The sequence below is a fragment of the Hemicordylus capensis genome, chromosome 2, assembly GCF_027244095.1.
Source record: "Hemicordylus capensis ecotype Gifberg chromosome 2, rHemCap1.1.pri, whole genome shotgun sequence".
Classification (NCBI taxonomy): Eukaryota; Metazoa; Chordata; class Lepidosauria; order Squamata; family Cordylidae; genus Hemicordylus; species Hemicordylus capensis.
Window position 1 is genome coordinate 199,664,130 of NC_069658.1, and position 25,866 is coordinate 199,689,995.

General features: G+C 48.6%; 1 protein-coding gene across 1 annotated transcript; it reads left to right on the plus strand.

Moving 5' to 3' along the window:
- Positions 1–1,372: 1,372 nt before the first annotated feature.
- On the plus strand, positions 1,373–25,489 carry NFE2 (nuclear factor, erythroid 2). The gene is made up of 5 exons (XM_053288551.1): positions 1,373–1,535; positions 8,581–8,694; positions 19,133–19,214; positions 20,697–20,909; positions 22,732–25,489. The coding sequence occupies exons 3-5, from the start codon at positions 19,164–19,166 to the stop codon at positions 23,719–23,721; spliced, it is 1,254 nt and encodes a 417-aa protein (XP_053144526.1). The 5' UTR covers positions 1,373–1,535; positions 8,581–8,694; positions 19,133–19,163; the 3' UTR covers positions 23,722–25,489.
- Positions 25,490–25,866: the final 377 nt, after the last annotated feature.

The window sequence follows — 25,866 nt, forward strand, 5'->3', positions numbered from 1 at the left end:
TGGAACATTCCTGCACAAAGGGGTCCTGTTGTGTACTGAAATGGGACAGAAATGTCCCTACCCCAATTGCTTTTGTGTGCAGGAGCTGAACCCATCACTGTGAGCATGACCCCTTAGCCATCCCTCACTGTGAAAGGCATTCCTGCTTTTGATCAGGTCTAGGGTTGCCACAATTTATACTAGCCTTTCTCTCCTGTGCCTTTAACAGCCTAACCTGCAGTAATTAAATAGGTGGGGTTTTTCCTGGCATGGAGGTAAGTAACAGGAAAAGCTTCACCTTATGCAGGTCAAGCATAATTTAGCTGGTCCCACTAAATGCACAGAAACAAGCCTAGCAAAGAAAGTTGGCAACCATAGGCTAAGTCCAAAGCATTGCAGGAGATAAGCAGGCAGAGGGACAGATGTAAATCCTCATTTTCAGGGTCACATTTGGAGCACTTGAGAGGGGTCCTTGTGAGGATGTGGAAATTGGCGAGTGTGCGAGAGAAAATTGGAATGTGGTAGAACTAGGCAAGTATGTCTGCACTGCGAATGTAATTGAGTGTAACTGTCATGGCTCCATGCCCTGGCACCCTGGGAGTCGCCGTTTCCTGAGCAGAGTAAGACACTCTCTGGATGCTTAACACTGCCACAAAACTATCATACCCCAACAGCTAAGCCGTTTTAAAATGGTTTTGATTTGCACTGAAACTATGCTCACTGATTCGTGTCTCTGTGCGTGTGTGTGTGAGTGAGTGAGTGTGTGTGTGTTTTCTTTATGGGTGGGCTGTGTGTCTACATTATCTTTGCTCCGTACCTTGCAGTGTTTCATTGAGAGGCTCTTTGCTGTGAGCCTATACGGACATTTGAATGCCAGGTGCACTGTTGTTGTGTCAGATGTCCCTCTGGAGGCCAGTGACTTGTGTCACAGACAGTGTGGGTATGCCAAGCTCATGCTGTAATGTTGTTGTAGTGAAGTGTAGCCTTGTGCATTCTGTAGCGTTCTTCCCTTTTTCTTCCTCTTGGCCTCTCCAGCTTCCTTGTATGTATATGTGTGTGTTGGTGTATGGTAGTGTCACACTGGCATACGCGTTCTCTCTCTCTCTCTCTTCCTTCTCTGAGCATGCTGTGGTGTTCCGGGTCCTCTCTCCCCTTGAGTGCTGCGGGTATAGATAGCAAAGCTCTCTGTGGCCTTTCTTGGAAAGGCTGGGCGTGAGAGAAGGCTTGTGGGAGGGAAGAGAACCCTTGGGCCATCTCCGCCACCAACCCTGTGTGGTTTCCCTGCCCCTTGCTCAGGGGCGGCCCCCGTTATGTAATATCAGCAGCCCCCAGTGAGGCAAGGCGGGGCACACTGTACAGCTCTGACCACCTGAAGGTCTGTGGGACTGCAGCAGCAATGGAGGCACCCTGAAGTTCCTTAGCAACCCGGCCCAGTGAAGGGAACAGCGCTCACGCCTTGGAGAAATTGGGGTCCTTTCTCCTACACGTTCCTGAAGGAGACATTTCTCCCCACCCCCCACCTGCACACCTGGCTCGGCAGCTGGGAATTCCAGCAGGTAAGGGACCATGCTACAGCCTCAAAGGATACTATTGTTCCTATTCCTCTTAGGGAAGGGCGGGGGGGGGCATTTGTGTCCCTGAATGTGATGCTGGGCAAGGGTGGGGGGTGTTTAAAGTCTGAGGTAGGCTCCAGAGCGGCAGGTTCTCAGACAGAGTTGCTCTTATTCATTAGCTCTCTTTCCGAATGTGTTACCGACACGTGTGTCCGCCGTTTCCTTGGTCCATAGGGCTAGGCATTGTCTTCTGAAGAGAATCCTACCGGACTGTGGTCTTGACCGGACCCCTTCGAGTCTTTCTCCATTTTCAAGTCCTTTTCCACCTGAGTGCCAGTACCTTGCTCAGAGTGTGAATAATGAAACACAGTCCTAGGGACCCGTTGTCTGCGTGCGTGTGTGTGTGTAAATGTGTAATCAGGAGCAACAAGTATCTTCTTTCTCTGAGCAGTTCTGCTCTGACATTGAAGTTGCAGCTATGTTTTTGTAGTATTTCTCAGGAGCCTGCAGGTTGACTCTCTTGAGTCTCCCTTTCTAGACAGTATGTCTTTAACTAGAAAAATCCAATGATTTTCTGGAGGGATCTTAACTCCAGGGGTGGAGGGGCAGATCATGTGTACACACAAATGACACACACAGGAGTAGACACCAACAGCAGTGATATACGTGTGCAGAAACACATCTAAGTATGTAGGTGGACTTGCAAACAACCCAGCATACAAGCACCCCCAGGCGTAAACCAAACTCTGCAATGCAGAGATGTACAAATGAAGAGCATCCTGTATGTCGTCAAGTCTCTTGCATGTCTATTCATGTGCGTACATGCAAGAAACCAGTGAAGGTGTGACAACGTTGTTGTTGCACAAGATACAACAGCAGAAAAATAAAATATTCAGTGTTTGTGCACACATACACAAAAAGACCCCCAGCTGAATTAATGTTGGTGTTTGCAATGTGTCAGTGAGGGCCTTTTCCTATGTTGCGAAGCAAGGAGGAAATGCAGAACTGAAGAAAAAACCTGAACTTTTAGATGCTGTACTACTTAGGATGTGTTTAGCTGGTCAAGTTCTTCTGGCCTGAGAGCTTTGGCCTAGAGTTTAAGATGTCACGGCTTTCTCTAGGAACATTTGCAATGTCATTGAAAGCTCTGCTGCACATTCTATTACTTGTAAGCATTCAGCTAGTATGGACACAGGCATTGATGCCCTACCTGTGGAACTCCTTCTTCCCAGAGGCCTGATCGGCCCCAGCACTGCCAGCTTTTAAACAGGCAATCCAAGCATATTCCCCACCCCAATATCTTTATTTATTGGTCCCTGTGCTTCAGGTTTTCTGACTCCTGTGTTAAGAAATATTGTATTAGTTTTCCAGTTTTTATTTGTTTCCTCTTTCTAGTTGCTGTTTATCTGTTTAAACTGTTCTTACAACATGCTGTTAGCTGCCTCGAACATCCCTTGAATAGGACATAAAGTAGGAATATGTTTGAAGTAGAACAATAAAGTAAATGTCTTTGTGAAGTATTGGTGCCAGTGTAGTGCAGTGCAGTGGCTAGAGGGGTTAGGAGGGCGGGAAGGGGGCAAGTTCAGTTCTTAAGCTCAGCTGTGAGGTTCCATAGGAAGATCTTCTGGTGTGCATGTAACCACTCAGCAAGAAGGTAATCTGTGACCAGATGCAAGTGGGGTGGTTTTAAAACAGGTAATTGAAAGTGTTTTGAAAGAGAGATTGCTGCTTGTATTGCGTACACTCATCCCACTTTTGCCTCTGATAGACAGGTTTTGTAGGTGTGGGTATTATTTCAGAAACCTGCAAAGTTTATTTGACCAGAGACAACAATGAGTTAATGTATATGTATACTATGGGGTGCAAAGCTCTCTCAAGCCATTTTTGATCTCTCTCAAAAAAAAGGCTGTTGCCTTCCTCCAGCCCATATTATTATTATTTATTATTATTTATTCAATTTCTATACCGCCCTTCCAAAAATGGCTCAGGGCAGTTTACACAGAGAAATAACAAATAAATAAGATGACTCCCTGTCCCCAAAGGGCTCACAATCTAAAAAGAAACATAAGACAGACACCACCAACAGTCACTGTTTTTATACTGCCTTTCTGCCTTGAGAAAGGCAACCAAAGTGGTTTACAATATCAAATAAATTACATAAGAACTCTTTACTCAAGAGGTGTTGACTCAAACCAAATTTGCTGAAGAACTGATGCTTTGGCTGGTGGGGAGAACTGGCCATTTTGGTGAATAATTCATTTGTTCTTTTCAATATGACTCAGAACTAATTTGGGTTAGGGTAGGGATCTCCTGGGGTTTGACCCCACAATCTGTGGCAAAGCTCAGATCTTTAAATGCAAATGTATCTGAGCAAGACCAGCTCTGAGTTTCAAGGGGGGGAGCTTTGTTCCACAGCCCTCTTTGGTCCCCTCCTAGTTGGGGCCCTGAGAGTGCTGCTACCTCCCCATGAATGCTCCAGGCATGGGAGTCTTTGGAATCAGCAATGGGTCTGGCTCTCAGCAGCTGCCCAACTGAGAATAGGTAGGGGAGGGCTGCACAACATCAGCCCTCCTGCAGATGCTGGACTACAACCCCCACCATCCCTTACTGCGGCTGGGGATGATGGGAGTTATAGTCCTACAACCCTGGTGGCACAGTGGTAAAACTGCCGCCCTGTAACCAGAAGGTTACAAGTTCGATCCTGACCAGGGGCTCAAGGTTGACTCAGCCTTCCATCCTTCCGAGGTCGGTAAAATGAGTACCCAGAATGTTGGGGGCAATATGCTAAATCATTGTAAACCGCTTAGAGAGCTCAGGCTATAGAGCGGTATATAAATGTAAGTGCTATTGCTATTGCTATTGCTACAACAGCTGGAGGGTCGAAGTTGTGCAGCCCTGATGTGGAGTCACTTTCTCTGACCGTAGAAACACTGTAGCCTGCTCTGCACCCATATGTTTGGGCTTAGAATAAGCTTGCCAACTCTCCAGGAGTGGCCTGGACGGAGTCTCCAGGAACTGGCATCCATCTCCAGGGGACTATCGGAAGCAGCCCAGGAGATCTTAATGGCTTGATATTGTGGGAAATCTTGGGTGAGACGTTCTCCAGAAATAGCTTCAGTCAGAGTTGGCAATGGCGACCCTAGTTTGGAAAATCATGCTTCCAGGCATGTGCTACAACCAGAAGGAAATGGCCAGCAAGCATGGGCATAGAAAGGTTGGAGTGAGCCCTGGGAGGACATGTGAAGGTGGGCCCATGGAGAGAGGTGTTAGAGCAGGGATTCTCAACCTTGGGTCTCCAGATGTTGTTGGACTCCAACTCCCATCATCCCCAGCCCCAATGGCCTTTAGTTGGGGATTATGGGAGTTGAAGTCCAACAACATTTGGGGACCCAAGGTTGAGAATCCCTGTGTTAGAGGACAAGAAGCGAAGAGCAAGTTGTTGCGCAGCTAGAGGGGCCCCTCTCCCATAGGGGCACAGGGACATTCTCTCACCCACTGCTGGGTATATGGGCAAACAGCATTGCTGGCCAGCATTCTGTTTCTAACATCAACCAGCCACCACTACAAACTGGGTACTATGTGAATGTGTCCAAAAAAAAAAAAGATTAGGTTAGATTAGACTTTTAATTAGTCTGACTCTTTTCCACAAAGGAGATTGCTCTCAAAGTGTCTCCCAAAACATAAAATAAAAACAATAACTGCATATATCATGCATACCAGCAACAGCAACGGGCATTTGAGTAACAATATATCAATGCAGCATATGTATTGATTCATTTAAAAAATAATAATACCAGCATTTTAATTGCATTTCATAGAAAAACATAATCCATCCTTTTTTTTCATCAGCCAAATCAAGAGCTCTGAAGAGATATTAAAATGCCAACACACAAGAGTGCCATCAACCATAATCAGCCTGATAATGGGAATTTGTTTGTTTGTTTGTTTAAAATATGTATACCCCGCATCTCCAGCACTACTGCTCGGGGCGGCTTTCAACAATAGAATAGATACAAGACACAATAAAAGTAATAAAATTAACCAAGTTGAACAAACAAGTTAAAAGGTTAAAAACTACAATCATTATTAGATGCAAATTAAAAATTATTTTTAAAAGTTAAAAACAAAGTTATACAAAGCTAAAGAACCCACCAGATATAACAAAAAATTGAGCATTAAAAAGCCTCCTTACAAAGGTGTGTTTTAAGTTGTTTTTTTAAAAACACTGAGGGAGGGAGCATGGCGAAGCTCTTCAGGGAGGGTGTTCCAAAGCTGAGGGGCCACAACTTAAAAGGCCCTGTTTCTAGGCCCTGTTTCTAGTCCCCGCCAACCAGCTCTCTGTTACTGGCGGGGCCATGAGCAGGGCCTGAGACAATGAGTGAAGGGCCCTGGCAGATTTATATGGGCAAATGCGGTCCAACAAGTACCCTGGCCCCAAGCCGTGTAGAGCTTTGAAGGTCAAGACCAGCACCTTGAATCTAGCCCAGAAGCAGACCAGTAACCAATGAAGCTTCCGCAGGATGGGTGTAATACTCATGAAGCGACCCACACCCACGAGCATCCTTGCAGCAGCATTCTGAACCAGCTGAAGCTTCCAAACAGTCTTCAAGGGCAGCCCCATGTAGAGCGCATTGCAGTAGTCCAATCTGGATGTTGCCAATGCATGATTGACTGAGATCAGGTCCAACTTCTCCAAGTAGGGTCGCAGCTGGTGTACCAGCTGTAGTTGGTACCAAATTATACAACCAAAAAAGACTGGTAGGACAACATACCTTCACACAAGTTGCCCTCCCATCTCTCATGTGGGGTTCTCTAGACTGGAGTCCACAGGGCTATCTGAAACTCACCTCACATACTGCTCTTGACACAGAAGTTGGGATTTCTTCCTTCTATTGACTTGTGGGTCCTATATGCATATCTGGGTACATATGCACTATGTATGCATTTATCACTCAGACCTCACAAATCCACATGTATACCATGCACACACACTTTGCTCAGACCTTGCACGCCCTCACCCATGTCTATATGCACCAGGTGAATATAAACACCATACATGTGAACCTCTTTCTTTCTTTCTACCTACCTTTATATCCTGCTCTTCCTCCAAGAATCCCAGGGCATTGTACAGGTTATGTTTATCCTCACAACATCCCTGTGAGGTAGATTAGGCCAAAAGATAAGTGGCTGACCCAGAGTTGCCCAGTGAGTTGCATAGCATGGCTGAGCGGGGATATGAACTTGGGTTTGCCCAGTCCTAGACCAACCACTATACCACGCTGTCTGTCTGAAATACCTCTGAAATAAGAATGCTCCGCTGGCAGTTGCATTACTGTAGAGTAGTGCTTACTCCATGAAGCGGTGAAGCTCCCCCTGATATGCCTGCCCTATGCACCTGCCACCCAAACTGGCTGCCCAATTTGGGGTGATGCTGCTCATGATCGGGTTCAGGCATGGTCTGAAGAGAGCTGGTCTTGTGTTAGCAAGCATGACTTGTCCCCTTAGCTAAGCAGGGTCCACCCTGGTTGCATATGAATGGGAGACTTGATGTGTGAGCAATGTAAGAGATTCCCCTTACAGGGGATGGGGCCGCTCTGGGAAGAGCAGAAGGTTCCAAGCTCCCTCCCTGGCATCTCCAAGATAGGGCTGAGAGAGATTCTTGCCTGTAACCTTGGAGATGCCGCTGCCAGTCTGTGTAGACAATACTGAGCTAGATGGACCTATAACGCAGTATATGGCAGCTTCCTACTGTATATTCCTATGGTCACTGGAACAGGAGTCTGGGAGGCTATGATGAGGCAAGTGTACCATCAGTGCCAATGGGGATGATTGGATAGATGAGAAGGCAGCAGCTTGGTCAACTTGTTGGGAAGTCTCAGGAGTCCTGGGGTGGCCGGCAGGTCATCACTTAAGGGATGGGATGGGATGGGATGGGAAGGTGTCTTAGGCATACTGCACATGCAAATTGTAGTCCTTGAAACCTTGCAAGTGTGCAACAAGACTCTGCTTCTGTTTTTGCACATGTCCTGTGGCTGATGAACTTGCCGTGTTTGGGGGATCCTTGGCCAAACCTGCCTGGGTCTGAGAGCTGCTTCTTGTTTGCACAGCAACAAAATGGCCTTGTGGGGTAATGGGCCCGTCCTGTGCATGTCCAGCTGAGCCATTCCAATGTGGCGCAATCACCCACTTCAGTGGAGGAAGAGCACATATGATTAACACAACTGCGTGGGTAGAGTCATGGGTGTTGGTCTTTCCCCTAGAGTTGGCACCAGTTTTATAGGGAAGACCCACGCTCTTGGCTCCTCCTAGATGGTTGTGTAATTCACATACGGGCATTTGCACTACAGTGTGAGTTTGCAGCTGACTGAAATGCTCCCACACTGCTGGGTATATGCGCAAACAGCACTGGTGGCCAGCATTCTGTTTCCAACATCAACCAGCCTTCCTATGTTTCTGGAAGCTCCGGAGCAGGGAATCACAGGGATGGAGGCTTCTCCTCTTGTTTGTTTCCAGCATCTGGAACTTAGAGGCACACTGCCTCTGAACATGGACATTTGATTTAGCTCCCATGGCTCATAGCCATTGACAGACCTCTCCTTCGTGATGAATCTGTATCATCTAATCCTTTTTAGGCATCTAAGCTATTGGCTGCCACCATATCTTGCAACAATGAATTCTATCTGTTAAAAAGAACTGCCTTGCTGTATCTAATCCCGCTCGTTGTTTCCAGAAGCTTCCAGACAGAAACTTCTGGTGGTCACAGGCAGAGCATGATAGAAATAGCCATCCCATCCACTGTTGTTTGGCTCAATCACCTGGAATTCAGAGGTAGACTACCCCTGTACATGGCAGTTCCATTTAGCTTTCATGGCTAATTGCCATCAGTGGTATTCTTGTCTGCATGAATTGGTCTCATCCATCTGTGTGATTGATTAGTTGTTCTGGGATGAGAGAAAGAATCTAGTGTAGTTTCAAGGACCAGAAACTCTGCTACCGTAGAACCTTGTTCATCTGAAAATATTTTCTTTCCTGCTGTTGGCCTCTCTAGACTGGAGTTGTCCAAGAAGCTTTGGGTGCGGTTTTTCTCTTGTGCAACATCCCAGCAGAGGAGGAGGAAATTGCAGGCCTGTGTCTGTCGAAACATACACGGGAAAAGCCAAGGGTAAGATGCGATAACGGACCACAGAGAGAGGATGGGTGAAGAAAGGCTGGGTCTATTAGCTTTCAGATCCTTGAGGCTTCCCAGAATAGCAGTACTTGCCTTCTAAAACATCAGACATCAAAAACATACCAGGCGGAAGGAGCAGACCATAATTGCACCGGAAAGCATGGCTAGTGGTTAGTGGCTCAGAAGAGAGGTGCTGGGGCTCAGATGCGCCTTGAAGCCACACTCCTAGGTCTGAAAACTCTGCCCTAAAATGTGGGAGAAGGAGCACCATCTTTGTATTTAATGTTGTTTTCCAGGGATCTTCTCCCAGATGTCCTCATTCCTAGGCAGTCACACTAGATTTCTGCATGCCCAAGCATTTGGGTGCCTGGGATTCTATCAACTTGAATCTGCACGGGTGTGTCCTTCAATTTCTACCATTACCCCCGGGCCTTCTATTGCAGGGGCAGGCAACCTTGGCTCTCCATCAGTGGTTGGACTACAACTCCTATCATCCCAGCCAGGGTTGCCCACCCCTGCTCTGTTGCATGCAGCTTATGTCCTAACAGCAGATGGTCATGCTGTAACTCGGTCTTCCCCAGGGCTGTCCACGGTGCTAGTCAGCTAGCCAAGACTCAAAGCCTTCTCCAATTCAGACATGGGAAGAGAGCTGGCCTGGTGGTGGCAAGCATGAATTGTCCACTTTGCTAAGCAGGGTCTGCCCTGGTTTGCATTTGCACAGGAGGCTGCAAAGCTATTCTCATGAGCAGCCTAACCCAGGCTAGGGCAGCCCAGCCTGGGTTGGGCTGCCGGTGTGGAGAGCTGGAATTGCTCCTGATTCCGGCACTCCCACCCTGCCTAAACCTCCATTTTGCCCCGGTCTTTAGCCAGGGTTAAGGGCATGAGCGCATCCTTCACCCCAGCGCCAGGGTCGTGTGTATGCTTGGGCAGCACCCAGGCCAAGCATGCACTGAGCTGGGCAGCAAGAGCACCTGGCTGAGGGTGGATCCCTCAATGCACCACACTCCAGGCACAGTGCTTTGAGGGATGCCGGAGGACTTCCTCCTCCAGCTCCCTGCTCTGCTGCTTGCCATGGTGCCACTCGTGTGCTATGGTGAGCAGCAGTGCCGTCTAAGCACCTCCGTTCATGTGTGGGGAGGCAGGCAGGAACCAGCCAGCCTGCCTGTCCTCCTCACCGCCATCCGCCCTCCCCGCCACCACCAGTCTTGGTCGTGTGCATGACCTCTACATGTGTGAACACTGGGAGATCTTCCCCATAGGGGATGGGGCCGCTCTGGGAAGAGCATGCTTTGCATGCCAGTTCCCTCCCTGGCATCTCCAAGATAGAGCTGAAAGATACTCCTGCCTTGGAGAAACCACTGCCGGTCTGTGTAGACAATGCTGAGCTAGATGTACCCAGAGCCGGAGTCGGTACAAGGCCGCTTCCTGTGTTCTGATGGCACCTCATAAACAGAAGTAGCCCCTTAGAGGTTTCTGTTCTCATGGTGTGTGTGCATTGATCACAGCAGGAATTGGTCTCTCTGGAAGAGCGGAGGCTACCAACCAAGCGCCACTGTGCATTTTATCTTTCTCCGCATGCACTTCCCCTTCCAGCTTCATGAAGAAAGCTATAAATAGATTTTAAAGCCATCACATCCCCCCAAAGCTCAGGAGCGGAGCTCCAGAGCTTTGTAAAACGGTGAGCACAATCCCGCAAAATGTCATTGTGTGAGGCTGGGCACACTGTCTTCAGGTTACTGTGGCATGGCACCTAGGCTGCCCCAATGTTGGCATCGTGTTATACTATCAGCAAGGGTGGGGCTGCTGAGGTCTGAGTGGTGCGTAGGATCTGGCATAGGTCTTCTCTTCCTCATCCTGCCCTCCATGCATTCGCAGCCCTGCCCTATTTTCAACCATATGCTGGCAGCGTTGCTCGAGCAATGCAGTTGCATCCATGAATTTCTACTAACAGAACAGCAATAGCGATCAGAGGCATAACTAGGGAAAACAGCGCCCGGGGCAAGCACTGAAATGGCGCCCCCCGCGCCCCCCAACATACTACATTATACTTAAGTTTTTCCTCACAAGCGCCCGCCGCCGCCGTGCCAGGCCACTGACTGGCCGCCAGGCGCCAGCAAAGCAATGGGGGGTGGCGCGGAAGGGACCACTCATGGGGGAGGGGGCGCCGCCACGCTCCTTTGACTGCTGCAGCGCTGCTGTACTGAGCAGGAAACATTTGTATTAACACAAAAAAATTTAAATTTTTTTAAAAAATTTTTTGTCATGGCGGCGCCCCCCACGTGACCAAAAAAGATGGCGCCCGGGGCACATGCCCCCCTGCCCCCCCTATAGTTACGCCTCTGATAGCGATGGTATGTATCAAGTTCCCCCGGTCAGTGGGGGTTTCTGTCCTATCCTATGCCCCTCTGAGTGAGTGAGTGAGTGTGTTTTCAGGCTTAGGACTGTGCCCCAAGTTCCTGGTCTAGTCCTTACATTTGCCAAGAGGGGCCTGGCAGTTCTGTAGTGGGTTTTGCACTCCCACTCATATGGTTCAAAAGAGCCCACTGCATGGGTTAGGGCCATTGCAGAAGGAGTTTCCTTGCCCTTGCTTTGTGACGCTGGAGGCCGTCATCAGGGGCAATGGAACACAACATGTTCCCAGTAACTACTAAATGAAAGCCTTTGGATGGGGCGGTTTATAAATGGAATGAATGAATGAAGGAATGAATGATATATCTGGGTAGGTGGGACTCACCATAGGGATGCTTATCCCCATGGCAAATATAAGAATAAGCCACAGTGAACTTAAGTTCCATTGGTTTCTGCAGGACTTAGACATAGGTAATTTTGCTGGATTTTGTTTACCACCAGTTGACAGGTTACACAAAGCCCTAGGACAGAGAAGTGCTGGCCAGGAACATAGGAGGCTGCCTTCTGCTGCATCAGACCCTGGGTCCATCTTGCTCACTACACTGACCAGCAGGGGCTCCCCATCGTTTCAGGCAGGAATTTTTTCCAGCCCTACCTGAAGAAGCCAGGGATTCAACCTGGGAACTTCCAGCATGCAAAGCAGATGCACTGCCAGTGAGCTGTGAGCCCCATCCAAAGATCAGTCCATTCACCATCTATCTCTGGGATAGTCCAACCCATAAGAATATTATAATTACAGCAGCAGGTCCCATGCTACAAGGTTACCTTTTAGCTGCGGATCCTTGGCCTGGAAAGCATGAAAATTGCTGGTCTTGTGGTAGCAAGTATGACTTGTTCCCATAGCTAAGCAGGTTCTGTCCTGGTTGCATATGAATGGGAGACTTGATGTATGAGCACTGCAAGATATTCCCCTCAAGGGATGGGGCCGCTCTAGGAAGGACATAAGCCTGCTTGCATGCAGAAGGTTCCAAGTTCCCTCCCTGGCTTCTCCAAGATAGGGCTGAGAGAGATTCCTGCCTGCAACCTTGGAGAAGCCGCTGCCAGTCTGTGTAGACAATACTGAGCTAGATAGACCAATGGTCTGACTCAGTATATGGCAGCTTCCTATATTCCTATGACTAGATGACACACTAGATACTTTCCAGATTTATTATTCTATTTTTCAGACTGGTGCAGTTCATGAATATGAAGGAAGTCTTAACAGAGATAAGTCTCTAAATGGGGGACTGGAACCAAAAATTGTGCTTTTAGGGTCAGCTCCAAGTTTCAGGGGGCCCTCAGCTAAATGCCTTCCATGGGCTCCTTCCTCCTACCTGATCCCAATAAAGTTGTTGTTGTTGTTCCTCCTCCCTCCCTCCTCCTCCTCCTCCTCCTCCACCACCACCACCACTACCGGAAAGGCAGTCTTGGGAGTCAGCAGTGAACCTTTCTGAGGGCCCTGGGCCCTCAAGAGCTGCCCAGCAATGCAAACCCCTCATGCCAGTGCTGGTTATTATTTCTGATACCCACGAAGAGCGACTTCTTCTAGTTGCCTCCTCAGGTTCTGAGGGAATGCCTGGTCGCAGCTGTTGCGTAGAACCCACCCTAGGGTGAAGGATCCAAGAGGCCTGTGTGCCATAGATCTGGAGGTTAAGTTCAGAGGCTGTGGAGTGGGGACCACAAGGCAACGAATGGGGACTGGGAATCCAGGAAAGGAGAGGGGGGAAATGAGGTTGCTCCCATAAAGGAGAGGGGAAGGGCAATCTGAATGTTGTACAAAGAGGAATGTCTTCCTCCCTCTAAGGCAGCCTTTTTATTACTGGGAAGCGTCCTACTGAATTGTCTATCTCAAACAATCTCTTCAGGCGTGGCAAGGTAAAGACAACCTTAAGCCAGTTGCTATCCCTCAGTCAGCCTAGACAACCTCACAGGGATGTTGTGAGGATAAAAGGGGGGAACCATGCATGTCACTCTGAGCTTGTTGGAAAGAGGATGGGACAATGTTCATAATAATCACTCAAAGAGCAAGCGACATGACATGCTGTATAATTATGCATGGCTGGCTCCTGTGTTAGGAAACTAGGTCGCCCTGGGATCTGGGCTCTCCATGCCAGGGTTGCGCAAGCATTCTTGAATGCTACAGAATGCTGCAAGTCCCCTTCTGCCAGCTGCTCACGTTGGTCTGGGAGCTATGCATTCCCTCCTCTCCAAGTTGTGGGTTCATCTCTTTCGGGCAAGTAGATCTCTGCTGTCTTTGCTCCCAACAGGGGGTACTAGCAGGAAGGCTCTCATGAGGTCCTCTGAGCCCTCCTGCTTCCCCACGCTGCAGCCACACTATGTGTTCCTGATCTGAGGACTGCTGGCCTGAAGCCGGTGTGTCTTCAGCAGTGTGGGTCTGCCCCAGGAGGAGGAAGAGGAAGAAGACCATCCTCCTCTGCTCTTGACTGGCTGACTATGGGCTAAATGTCAGCATATCCCTCCCCTCAGCCTGACTGTCAGGCTTCCGAAAATTAGCACTGAGTTCTCCCATGGAGCCACCTAATGGCTCAGCGGGAAAATGACTTGATTAGCAAGCCAGAGGTTGCTGGTTCGAATCTCCGCTGATATGTTTCAACACCTATATTGGGCAGCAGCGATATATAGGAAGATGCTGAAAGGCATCATCGCATACTGCATGGGAGGAGGCAATGGTAAACTCCTCCTGTGTTCTACCAAAATAAAACCACAAGGCTGTGTGGTCACCAGGAGTCAACACCAACTCGATGGCACACTTTACTTTTACTCCCACTGAAATTAATAGGACAAGTACATTTGCCTCATTTTTCCCCCAATAAGGCTGCTGGTGAGTAACTCATTGTGGATGTAAGCCAGTGATTGTAGTAGCCTGTCTCCCTAAATGTAAGACAAACATCTGTGGTTTTATGCATATTTGTGTACACACACACACACACACACACACTTAAGGGGCTGTTCTCACAAGCAGCCAAGACCGGGCTAGGGCACCTAAGCCTGGGCTTGGCTGCCCGTGAGAACCACCGGGAGCTGCATGGCTCACGGCAGCAAACCCACCTGGGCATCTGGCCTGATGGCCGAGGTAAAGGGTGTGAGTATGCCCCTCACCCTGGCTGACTGCTTGTGTGTCAGCATCAGCTGTTCCCAGCCGACACTGACACAGGAGCAGGCTCCCTGCCATTGCCAGGGGGACGCCCACAATGCACTGTGCACAGTGCATTGTGGGATCTCCAGGGATCAGGAGGACACATCCCAGCCTCCACACCTCGGCACTGCCTCAGGCAGAAGTGGGATGTCTGGGTGCGCGATCCACAGGCCCAGACCTGGCACCAGGATTGTCTGTGGGGAAAGCGAGCTTCGACAGCCTTTGCCGCCACCCTCTGGCAAGCCCACTCATATTGATCGTGAGAAGGGCTCTCAATGTTACCATTAGGGAGACAAGCTACTCCAGTCACTGGCTTACATCCACACTAGGTTACTCATAAGTAGACATATCAAAAATAATGGTACAAGTTTCCTTCTCCCATTAACTTCAGTGAGAGTTGTGTGTGTGTTGTGTACATACCTATCTCTATGGAGTACCTAAGGGGAAGGGTTGTGACAGAAGGGTTTTTTAAACACTTGTTTGTTGTTTGTTTTTAAAAGGCTGGGAACCCCTTCAATAAGCTATTCACAGAGCTACAGAGGGAACAGGCTTTTTTGGGTGGGGGGCAGGGATTGGTGCGCCAGTCTGCACAAAGAAGGGCATGTTCCACAACTAGAGGGCTCTGGACACTTAGAGCCAGCCATCAGAGCTCCCTAATGACAGCAAATTCCAACCTGGTGCTTCCAAGGGCCTTCCAGACAATGTTCTTTTACTGCAAGGAATGCAAAGTGGCCCCTTAATGGCAGCCAGACAGGACTCTGCTTTTAATCAAATTGGTTGTGGAGTTGTCAATGTTTTTTCAGCACTCAAACTGTAATGTGCTGCTTCCCCTCCTTCCCACACGTGAGCACAGAAACGCATGCACACGCACATGCACACACAGCCAGACATAGGGGTTATGTGCCACAATGGGGTTAAAGGGTTAGGGTGCAGTTGTTTTCTTCCAAAGCAGAGGCAAGCACTATTTCTGCTTCTCCTCCCAGCAAAGTTCTTTGCAAAGTCAATGGGGCTGATTGTGGAGGGAGGGAGAACAGAGATCCTCATTTGTTAATTAGGAATCGCTGTTCACAACTCCAGGGTTTGTTCTAAGGTTTGTTTCCTCCTGCACAACTTGGTGGGTGCAGCCCACCCCCATCCACGAGCATCCCCTTACTCCAGAATTTTGAGAGAGAGAGAGAGAGAGAGAGAGAGAGAGAGAGAGAGAGAGAGAGATGGGAGAATGGCAATAAACAGAAAAAGAAAGAGGCAGAGAGAAGGAAAACAGTCGGTTCATTGACCCGACTGCCTCAGCTGATGGGTTTGACTAAACTGGTTCGGGGACTCGCAGTTAAGTAAAGGACTGTGCCAACCGGTCCGTGCACACCCCTGTTTAAAAATGAGAGATGGTGCCCCTCTCCCCCATGGTTAATTTACTAGTGTTGCCAAGTTGTGTGGCTTGTGTAGGACTGCAAAACCTAGTGGTGCTGTAACAGGCCCTACTGCTGTTCCCAGCCTTCCCCATCAATACCCATGAGAAGGGCCCAGAGTTACTACTGGAATAAAATTGCTGCTTTGTTCCCAGCACAATCCTGCTCTAGTTCTGGGATCCCACTGAAGCCTCACAGGCCTTCTGTCGCTTCTTCTTCAGTCGTCTTCCCTCTCTCCAAGTCTTTCTCTCCATCCTTTTTTCCAGCTGAAAAGAGACCATGGGGGCCATTCACACAGGCGGGCGAACGAGTGGGGGAAAGTCTGCACAAAGTTTACCTTCCTCCGCAGATGATCCATGAATTGCTGCAGGCAAGGGCATCACTAGGGGACAGGGGGCCCGTGTCCACCCCTCTCCCTGGCAGAGAATGAAGAAAGTAGAGAGGGTTGGAGCTGGGGGGCCCTCAGGAGCTGTGGGGCCTCGGTTCTTTTAACCCATCTGCACAATTATAGCTACACCCCTGGCTCTGGGAGCGCACAGCAGATGAACCATGTGTTGCTGCTAGGCAGCATGGAGCTCTGTAGGCCTGGGTTAACAGTGCCAGGCTTCTTTTAGCCAGTGGAGCCACAGAGACAGGCACCTAGAGTGGCCATCCCGGCTTCTGGGTATCCCACAATGCACCCTACACCAAGCAGTGGGGGATTTCCCAATGCTAAATGAAACTTGAGGAGACACAGACATGGCCCTGGACTAACACTGTTTTGGCACTATTAACCCAGGCTAACAGCTGGGCTAAAAAGCTGGGCTAGGCAGTGTTGCCCAACCGGCAGTTCTCACACACAGCTTAACCCAGGCTAAGCCTCCTGTGAGAACAGCCTCCACTAAGTACCATGAAAAATATAAATGAATAATAAAGTGCCATACGAGAGAAATTAGGCAGAAGAACCTCTTCCTGGTTCTGCTTTTCTCTCTTTCTAGCTCATGGCAGACAGGACTTTCAACAAACAGCGAGTCGTCAAGCTCAGCCTGGCATCCTGTTGAAGTGGGCACTCTCTCCCAGGCTGCCCCCTCCTAAAGCCAGCAGCTGTGTGGAGAGGAAACAAGGAAAACGGAGGTGCCTTGCAAAGAATGGGAGAGAGGAAAGGAAGGTTCTCATGTACTCTTTGAGTTATGAAAGGAAGCTGTATTCATCTTTATTTGCCTTTGCCTTTTCTCTTTCCTTTCCTATCCTTTTTCATTTTAAGAAGCAACCTCCTTCCTTATTGAATTCCATAGGCCCAACTGTACAAAAATGTAGTTTCCATTACACCTTTTTTTTTTTAAACTGCACAAAATGTGTCCAGCTGCACATTAGAATCAACCTTGAACAACTTGGATGGGAGATGAGCACTCTCAGCACTGAATGCAATAACGCGGGGGAGGGCACACACGCAACTCCACTCGGATAGCAACCCATAGGTTGCCAGGCAGTGAATTAGTCCTCCGTTCCCTTATGGTAGATCCCATGTTGCTGGTTAGGGTTAGCTGTGGATCTTTGGTCTAGAAACCATGTACTGAAGAAAGCTGCATGGCAGCTCAAAAGTGAAAAAAAGTTGAAATAATTGTGACTGAAGCCATTGAAAACTGCACACCCTTTGAGAGACAGAAAGAGACAAAATGGTTGTCCTGAACCCATAAGTTGAGTTAAATGAAAAGGAAATGCCTTTGCAGCCAGAGGGCCTGTTCAGAAGCTCTGAAACCCCTGTGCACAGAATTGAGGAAGTCACATTTGGCCTGGTGCAACCATGTTGAAAGGCACTGCTTCCTCATGGCAATTTAAGTCACAATGGACTACCACCCTTGGGCAACTCTTTCCCAGGAAGTGGTGCCGGTCAGAATGTTATTGGTTCTGCCACATGGCTACATCCATGGGAACAGTCTGCATGGGAGGGTTTGGGAGCATCTGCGTTGGCCCAGCTGAACTGCTACACCACCATCCTCTGTGGCAGTGGCAGTGGTCTTTCAACCTTATGGTCTCCAGACTTATTTTTGTGGGGTTTGCTTCTTCTTTGTAGACCACCATATTTTCTTACCATCGGACTGTGGCAGGACCCTTGAATTAAAACCTCAGCTGCTATAATTGTCCTCTATTGCCATGACACAACAAAGCTGTACGTGCATATGGGAGAGAGCAATCTGCACAATGAGGTTGGGATTTGGTCTTCTCCCTGCCATAAATTGGAGTTCCTTTGAATCTTCTGTTGCAGCGGTTTGTCCTGCTGAAGAGGCAAGCAGTTTTCAGGGTGAATTCTGCAACTGAATCTGAAGAGTGGGCTTTCCTCTTCAGCAAGTGGTGGAAAACCGCAAAATAAACTCTTCAGCATTTCCCTCTTATTTTTAATAGTGGTCTCAGGATCAAACTAGATGTGATACTGGGGTTCTTTGGGGGTGGGGGGAATACACAGTTTTTGTTTAAAATCATAATAGCAGCTGCTGGGGGTAGGATGGGCTTCAGATCAAGCCTCTGGCATTGGGGAGAGCTTGTTTAACTCTTCCCCTTCATGCTGTTTTCCCAATTAAAATCACACACGCACTAGCTGTAGGTGCATGTATTATATTGTAGATATACATATAGATACAGGTACATTTTGCCCCAGGGGGCAATAACAAGAGTATGCTATGTGTGTCTGTGTGCTTTTAATTGGAAAAACATCAGCAAAGGGAAGAATTAAACACCCTCTTCCCAATTCCACAGATTAAATTTGAATTCCTCTATTGGCTGTGGCTCACATTTTAAAGGGAAACCGCAAGATTTTTGCCATGTTGTTGCCAGCCATGTTAAGCTGAAGTCTCTATGGTTGGGTGTTGCATGGCACACAGTTCAAAGGGAGAAAGATTCTCAGCCCCATAGAATCCACAGTCTACCTAGACAAAAAGTGTGTAATAGAAAGGATTGGCCCAACAGCTGTTTAAAATCATCTGCTTATCTCTGCTGGTTGTGGTGTTGTGATGACAGGCTGAAAGGTATCAGTAGCTGGTATGTGTGGGTGTGCGCGCACACATGCGCACACAAATGTGTTATTTGCTTAATGTAGTGCATTCTGTTATTTACTGGGTGCAAATGTTATATTGTTGCTTATTGCTTGGATTGTGCTTTTTGTTGCTAGGGCTTGGGTAGTTACGTATTACTGTTATTGTTATTTTACTTATGAACTGCCATAAGTGCAGTAGTGGTGGTTTGCAATAAAATGACTCTAACATCACCCCAAAAGACAGGGAGAAGACCAAATTCCAACCTCATTCCCACCCCATCAAATCCTTGGACAATTCTCTCCCCCATCTGGCCTTGCTCCCTGCAGTCACCTTTCCTTAGTCTCCAAGCATGATGCTTGCAGTGGGTAAGGTTCTGAGCATGGCATTCAGTAGTCGAAAAAACTCCAGCAGCTCTGGGAAGGGCCAGCACTGCAGCGGCTGATAAGAAGGCTGTTATCTTTGTCTTGCAGGAACAGAGTGAGCACCCTCGCGGCTTCATGAATGTCTGATCTCAGCAGCTGCGCGCTGCAGATTCACAGAGCTTGCTCTGAGGTGAGAAGAGGGGCGGGGATAGCTTATCAAGGGCCAGATGGGCAGCCCCATCCGTGCCAAACTGGGTCTGAGAACCAGAGTGCAAAAACTGGATTCTCAGAAGTCAGCCAGAAAAGGAAGGTTGTAGACTACTGTCCAACTCCGTGCCTGCTTTCGGCTTCAGAGCTTTCGAGCTGTGTCTAAACCAACTCCACAGATTTTCTTTTCTTTTGCCATTTACTATCTTGATGCTCACTGGATATTTCCCGCATACATACACTATGGGTTCTAGTGGGTTTTGTTTTTGCTGTAAATGTTTCCCCCCTAAAAACAAATGCTGAAACTTTCACATTTAATTCACCTGAAAAGTTCAGATTCAGAGCCAATTCTGAGGTCAGAAGAGGGGAGGAGACATAGGTAGTTTACCAAGCATAGCTCGGTACATTTGATACAGCAGATCAATGAGTTCCAGAAGCTCTTGCTGCATCACATCTGCCCAAGAACGTCTGCCACAAAATGCCCCTGTATTGCAGAGTATTCTGGGAAATGTCCTGGGCACATGCTCAGTCCACATAGCCTTCCTGCCAATCCTGTGGGGACTCAATTATGCTTTGCCACTGATGCTTTGCGCACACACCCCTGACCTGCATCTTGGGTAGAGATGGATTGTCTTTGGGGGAGATTATGAACATGTGTCAAAGCACTGGCCCACCTAGCCAAGTCCTCTTTGTTTAAGTTGGAGGAGATCTTCACGGTCTTAGGCAGGATCTTAACCAGGGGTGCTATCTGTCTTTTCTGTGGAGCTACCAGGATCGAACAGTGCCGGCTCATGGCTTTTCGCCGCTTGAGGTGAATGGCAACGCACTGCCCTGCCCCCCCTTGGTGGCCCAACCCCTGGGCAGGCAGTGACACTGCCCCACCCCCTGGCTGCTGACCTCAGCTTCTCAGGCACCACTGCCCACTGTTTGCCATGGCAGCATGCCCTAGAAGCTGAGGTTGATGGTGAAGGGGAGGCAAGAGATAGTCTGGATTGATGAGGTGGAGGGAGAGCCAGCGAGCGGGGTGCGGCCAAAGGAAAAAGCTGAGAAGCAGGGCTGGCCTGCAATTGCTGCCTTGTGGTGCATTTGCCACCTGAGTCTATTGCCTCACATGGCCTGATGATAGAGCCACCCGATCTTCCAGGATCTTCTGCGTACAAAGCTTGAGCTCTACTACTGAGCTATGGCCTACGGAAGTCTGCCAGGTTGAAACTCAACATAAAGTCCACTCAGATGCTTTGCAAGACCAAGTCAAGCAGAGAAACATCATTAGCTGATACAGCATCTCCCCTGCAAAGAAAGCACTTGCTCAGTTTCAGAAACCACCCGCACCAGCACCACTCTCCAGAATCTGAGCCTGAGAACTGACCTTTGCATCCAGTGTCCTTAGGGACTAACCCAAGGCATACAGAATATGGAGGAGTTGAAATTAACCCAACCCAACTATCTTTTCTCCACTTTGCAGAACTTTGCTGCCACGGCTGATTTTGGGGGGACCCTGCTGGAGCAGACGCTGAGCAGGGTCCGGCCTGACAAAATGCCACCCTGCCCACCTCAGCAAGGATGGGCTCGGGGCACCTTCCTGCCCTTGTACAACCCCCTGGCAGCGGGAGAATCTGGGTCTCAGGGGGAGATAGAGCTCACCTGGCAGGAGATTCTGTCCATCTCAGAATTACAGGTAAGCATGGGCAAACCATGGATTCAAAAGGTTAAGGGCAAGACCTGAGGACAAGAGTACCAGGAGAAATGGTGTAGAGTCAGTGCCACTACCCAGGGAGTGGTGCCATGAAAGGAAGAGAGGGTTCCTTTTTGCTTGTATCAGAAAGATGGGAGCAGAGGGGATGAGGAGCAAGGATGAGCAGAGGATGTGTTCATTATTGTGCTCCTTCCTTTCAGGGCTGGCAGAACCATCTCCCTCATTCCTGTTCCCAAAGAGGATAAAGGAAGCTACTTTATACTGAGTCAGAGCATTGGTCCTTCTAGTTCTGTATTGTCATCACTGACTGGCAGAGGCTCTTCAGGACTCCAGACAGGGGTATTTCCCTGCCCCAGTTGCAGATGCTGGGGATTCAACCCAATACCGATTGCTTGCAAAGCATGTGCTTTGCCACTGAGCGACTGCTCCTTTGATCTGTGTGTCCCCACCTCAAGAACTGAATGTTGTATTTGAAGCCCAGCATCCCCATGACATAACTAGCACAGGACAAGTGTCAGATAATAGTGTATACCCTATGAGAAATGAAATGTTTACAGTATTCTCTGATGCATGATGCCCAACTCAGAAATGACATCTGAAACATCAAACAGACTTGCCCTGATCTTGGGAGATGCATTTTCTTACTTCTGTCTTGGCCATTTGAGAGGCTGTCTCCCAGGCGAAAGCTATGTTTGGAGAATCTTTGACCAGCTTCCCGTTGCTCTCTTTCTCATGGTCTCTCTCTTGCTGATGCAAGCAGAGACATTCAGGACAGACATGCTTAGACATCTGCAATGTTATTATAGAGATTAGAGACTCATTTGGACCAGTCCCTCAGAGGACTTGGCTGCAGACTAGTGTGTTCCCTGCCTCCTCCTTCCAAGGACATACACAGTTCAGCCCTCTACGTGACATGGGCCCCAGGGCTGCACCCAGGGAGAACAAACTAACAGGGCCTTCTATTTCTGAGTTCTTTCCTCCCCAGCATTAAGGAAGGTCCCTGCTGGATTTTCTAAAGTACCAGCAAGGGGCGGGGGGTGGTGGGGAGGAGGAATTAAAGCAGAGCTCCATGAAACTGGTGAAGAGAGAGTCATTTGCTCCCTATATGGGGTGGTTTAGTCCCGCTGTGGAGGTGTGGACAAAGTCCCAGTTGAGGGGTGGCAGGTATCCATTACACACAGCTGCCTCTTTAATCCTTACTCTCCCAACACACTGCCCCATTCAGCACCTGACCCTGGAGAGAAGTGAGGTGGGGGGAATAGTGCACAATGGGGGATCTGTCTGAGGGGATGAATCGCCCCTTTGTTCAGAGGGGGAACGCTATCAACCCATCCATCTCAGCCAGCCAGCCAGCCAGGCACCTGCGCAGTCCTCTTCAGCTCCCCTCCCACCTACCCATCCCTGCCCTCCTCAAAAAGGAGACTTTTCTGCCAGCAGGAGGCACTGCAAGCAACAGAAAAGAGTTTGGGATTGGGGTGGCATGGTACAGTAGGCCAGAAAAGAATTACATCCTGAGCGAAGAGCAAGATCCTAGACGGAACAATGATGGAAGAGGAATTGGAAAAAGAGCAGAGTGCAACTGAATGAGATAAACTGACAAGGGGAAATGGATTGTATTCAGGGAAGAACTGGGGCTTGGCAGTCAGGGGACAGCCTTGGGCTAGGAGACAGAGCACCTGGGTTTGGTTCCAGCTTCTGTTCCTAAAGCTCTTTGATGCTATGTAATAGGTGAAGTCCTCCTCCTCCTCGGTACAGGAGTGCCATCTGCTACCCGCTGCTCATCTTGCCTCTCCTATCCCTACAGGGCCTTGATATGCCAAATGAGAGCTGCTATGACCCTGCTGCGTGCGGCCATGGGCAACAGATGATCCCAGCTCCCAGCTATGGACCATGCTCAATGATGGGGGACAACTTTGTTTCCAGCTATAGCCACCCTGCGCCAGCATATGAGCATCCCTACCCAGAAGCCCTGACAGCCCCTTGTGCGATCTACAGCTACACTGGCATGCTGATCTCATCTTCCCTTGAGCCACCGGGAATCACCACACTGGGCCGATCTAAAGGGCTAGCAGGGGGTTTGAGCAGCAATTATGGGCCCCAGGGGGCCTACAAGCCCCAGGAAGACCTAGAATCAGATTCCGGATTGTCACTCAACTACAGCGACGCAGAGTCCCCGGAAGCAGAAGGGCTGGAGCGGTCCGAGTATGCACCTTTGTACCCTATGGACCATGCCCAAGCCTACCCACCATTGCCCCCTGTGCCAGAGATACCCTTCCCCAACCCACACCTAGAACCTTATTTGGAGAAAGGCCGGAGCCCACGTGGGGAGCTGGCTGGCAGTCGGGACGAGCGTCGAGCCTTGGCCATGAAAATCCCCTTCCCTGTTGACAAGATCATCAACTTGCCAGTGGACGACTTCAACGAGCTGGTGTCACACTTCCCACTGAGTGAGCCCCAGCTGGCCCTGATCCGAGACATCCGCCGCCGCGGCAAGAACAAAGTTGCAGCCCAAAACTGCCGCAAGCGCAAACTTGAGACGCTGGTGCACCTGGAGCGGGAGCTGGCCGAGCTGAGTCGTGAGCGGCAGCGCTTGTTACGGGACCGTGGCGAGTTTGATAGGACTCTGACACTCACCAAGCAGAAACTGGGGGCGCTGTATCACCAGGTTTTTTGCATGCTTCGTGATGAGGCTGGCAACACCTACTCCCCCGAGGAGTATGCACTACAGCTCACTGTTGATGGTGGTGTCTTCCTTGTGCCACGCACCAAGCAGCCAGATACGATCACTGACTGAATATAGCATGGTGGGACTGCATGGAGCCAATAGACCCAGTAGGAAAAGGCTCTTTTAAGACTCCAAGGAAGCATCTGCCTCTGGGCTAGAGACTACCTCATGCGGCTTGCAGTATTTTAAGTTGCAAACCACATGGCACCTGAAACTCCAGTCAATTTCATACCTTTGAAAGTTACATTTATATTCAGGCCATGAAATATACAGAGTACTTAGGGGGCGGGGGAATCAAGCCCAGGAATTTGGGCCAGACAGCTAGTCTGAAGTATCCTCAGATTCACATTTCAGGCACACAGTCCAACTCTCACCTCACCTGTTTGGTTAGCTTAAGCTTTGTCCTTCATGCTTTTTGTAAATGGATATGGTCCGGTACAGAGTGTGAGAATTAAGGTTTAGCTGAAGTATTCTCATACTTTAAAAAACTTACAGTGTTCTCACCATTGCCCATCTCTCCCCTCACATACCAGAGCTCCTATGTGTTGCTCCTGAATCTGAGTTGGGGATGAATTTGTTAGTAGCAAGAACTCTGCAGTCAATAGTACTTCGTGTTTCTTTTATTATAGCTAATTACACCACTGGATTTTCTAAAGATATAAGCGTCTAGCCTGGATATTCCTCTCAGCAAGCAGCACTAGCAATGAGAGCTTTGTTGTATGTCAGTCACCTGAATTCCAGGCTTGGTTCTCCTAGATTTAGAATTCTAGAACTAGATGTATTTTGCTTCACTGAATAGGACGTTGATTGCAAGAGGCTACTTGGGAGATTTAATCTTTTTTATCAGTCTACATACCAGCGTGGTGTAGTGGTTAGAGTGCTGGACTAGGACCAGGGAGACCCGAGTTGAAATCCCCATTCAGCTATGAGACTAGCTGGGTGACTCTGGGCCAGTCACTTCTCTCTCAGCCTAACCTACTTCACAGGGTTGTTGTGAAAGAGAAACCTAAGTATATAGTACACCACTCTGGGCTCCTTGGAGGAAGAGCAGGATATAAATGTAAAAATAATAGTAATAATAAAAGTCCTCCATGCTTAAGAGATAACAAGGAAACTTTGCATAAGTTAACCCAAATTCTGCAAGAGGACGTCGAGTAGTAGGCTGTGAGTAAGTCTTGCCAAGTGAGCAAATATATGCTCTTATTTTGCACAGCTACTACTCCTGAAAAAAGCTTTACACACTCTGCAGTCCTACACCACATTGGAAATTTTAGCAACTTAAACTGCCTAGACTTGGCTGCAAGGTTGAGATTTCTGAGAACAAAGCACTCATGCAGTTCTGGCTTCTATAAGGAAGCTGGCTCGTGTTTTAAGTCTACACCACTTCTGTCTGAAGTCCTCATAAATGATTCTAACCTCTATGAATGACCCTCAAGTTTTGAGGAGTGGGAACATGGCTCTTAAAACTGTTGTGTCCAAGTCATGCATTTATTGCCAGTCCATTAAACATAAGGATGGAAAGATGTGAATGAGTTCTAGCTATATCACATCTGTGCTTTTCCTAGAGTTGTCCTAGTGTGCAACACAACACAGCCCAGCATGCATGCTTTATTTACCAGGCAGTGAGAACTTAAAACAAAAATGCAGGACAGCCACATATACTGCAGTGCAACACATTTTTTTCCAAATGAAGATGCTGTGGGTGCTTTTGAGGCAAACTTGGACAATTATGTGCTCAGAATGCACCCAACTTGCAAAGCAGCACATCTCTCTGGAAACCTATTTGTAAATAACCACACAATTCTTTTTTCAAAATAAACTCTCCTTCACTGGTTAATTCATGCCTCAAATGTCACTTAATGCAATTGAGAAGGTGTAGGTATTTTTGAAACGTGGTTTGTGTCACCGGGGCACTAGAATTACAGCCTCCTACTCCCAAGGACCCAAAAGAACGAAGATTCAGATAGGAACTGGATTTTCCCTAGCAGAGCTTAGAGCCAGTGTGGTATAGGGGTTAGGGGTGCTGGACAAGGAGCAGGGAAGTACCGAGTTCAAATCCCCATTCAGCTATGAAACTCACTTTGTTACTCTGGGCCAGTCACTTATCAGCCTAACCTAACTCACAGTAGTTGCGAGAATCGGTATTACCATGTACACTACTCTAAGCGAGAGCAGGATATAAATTAAGTAAATGAATAAATAGCTTTATTGAAT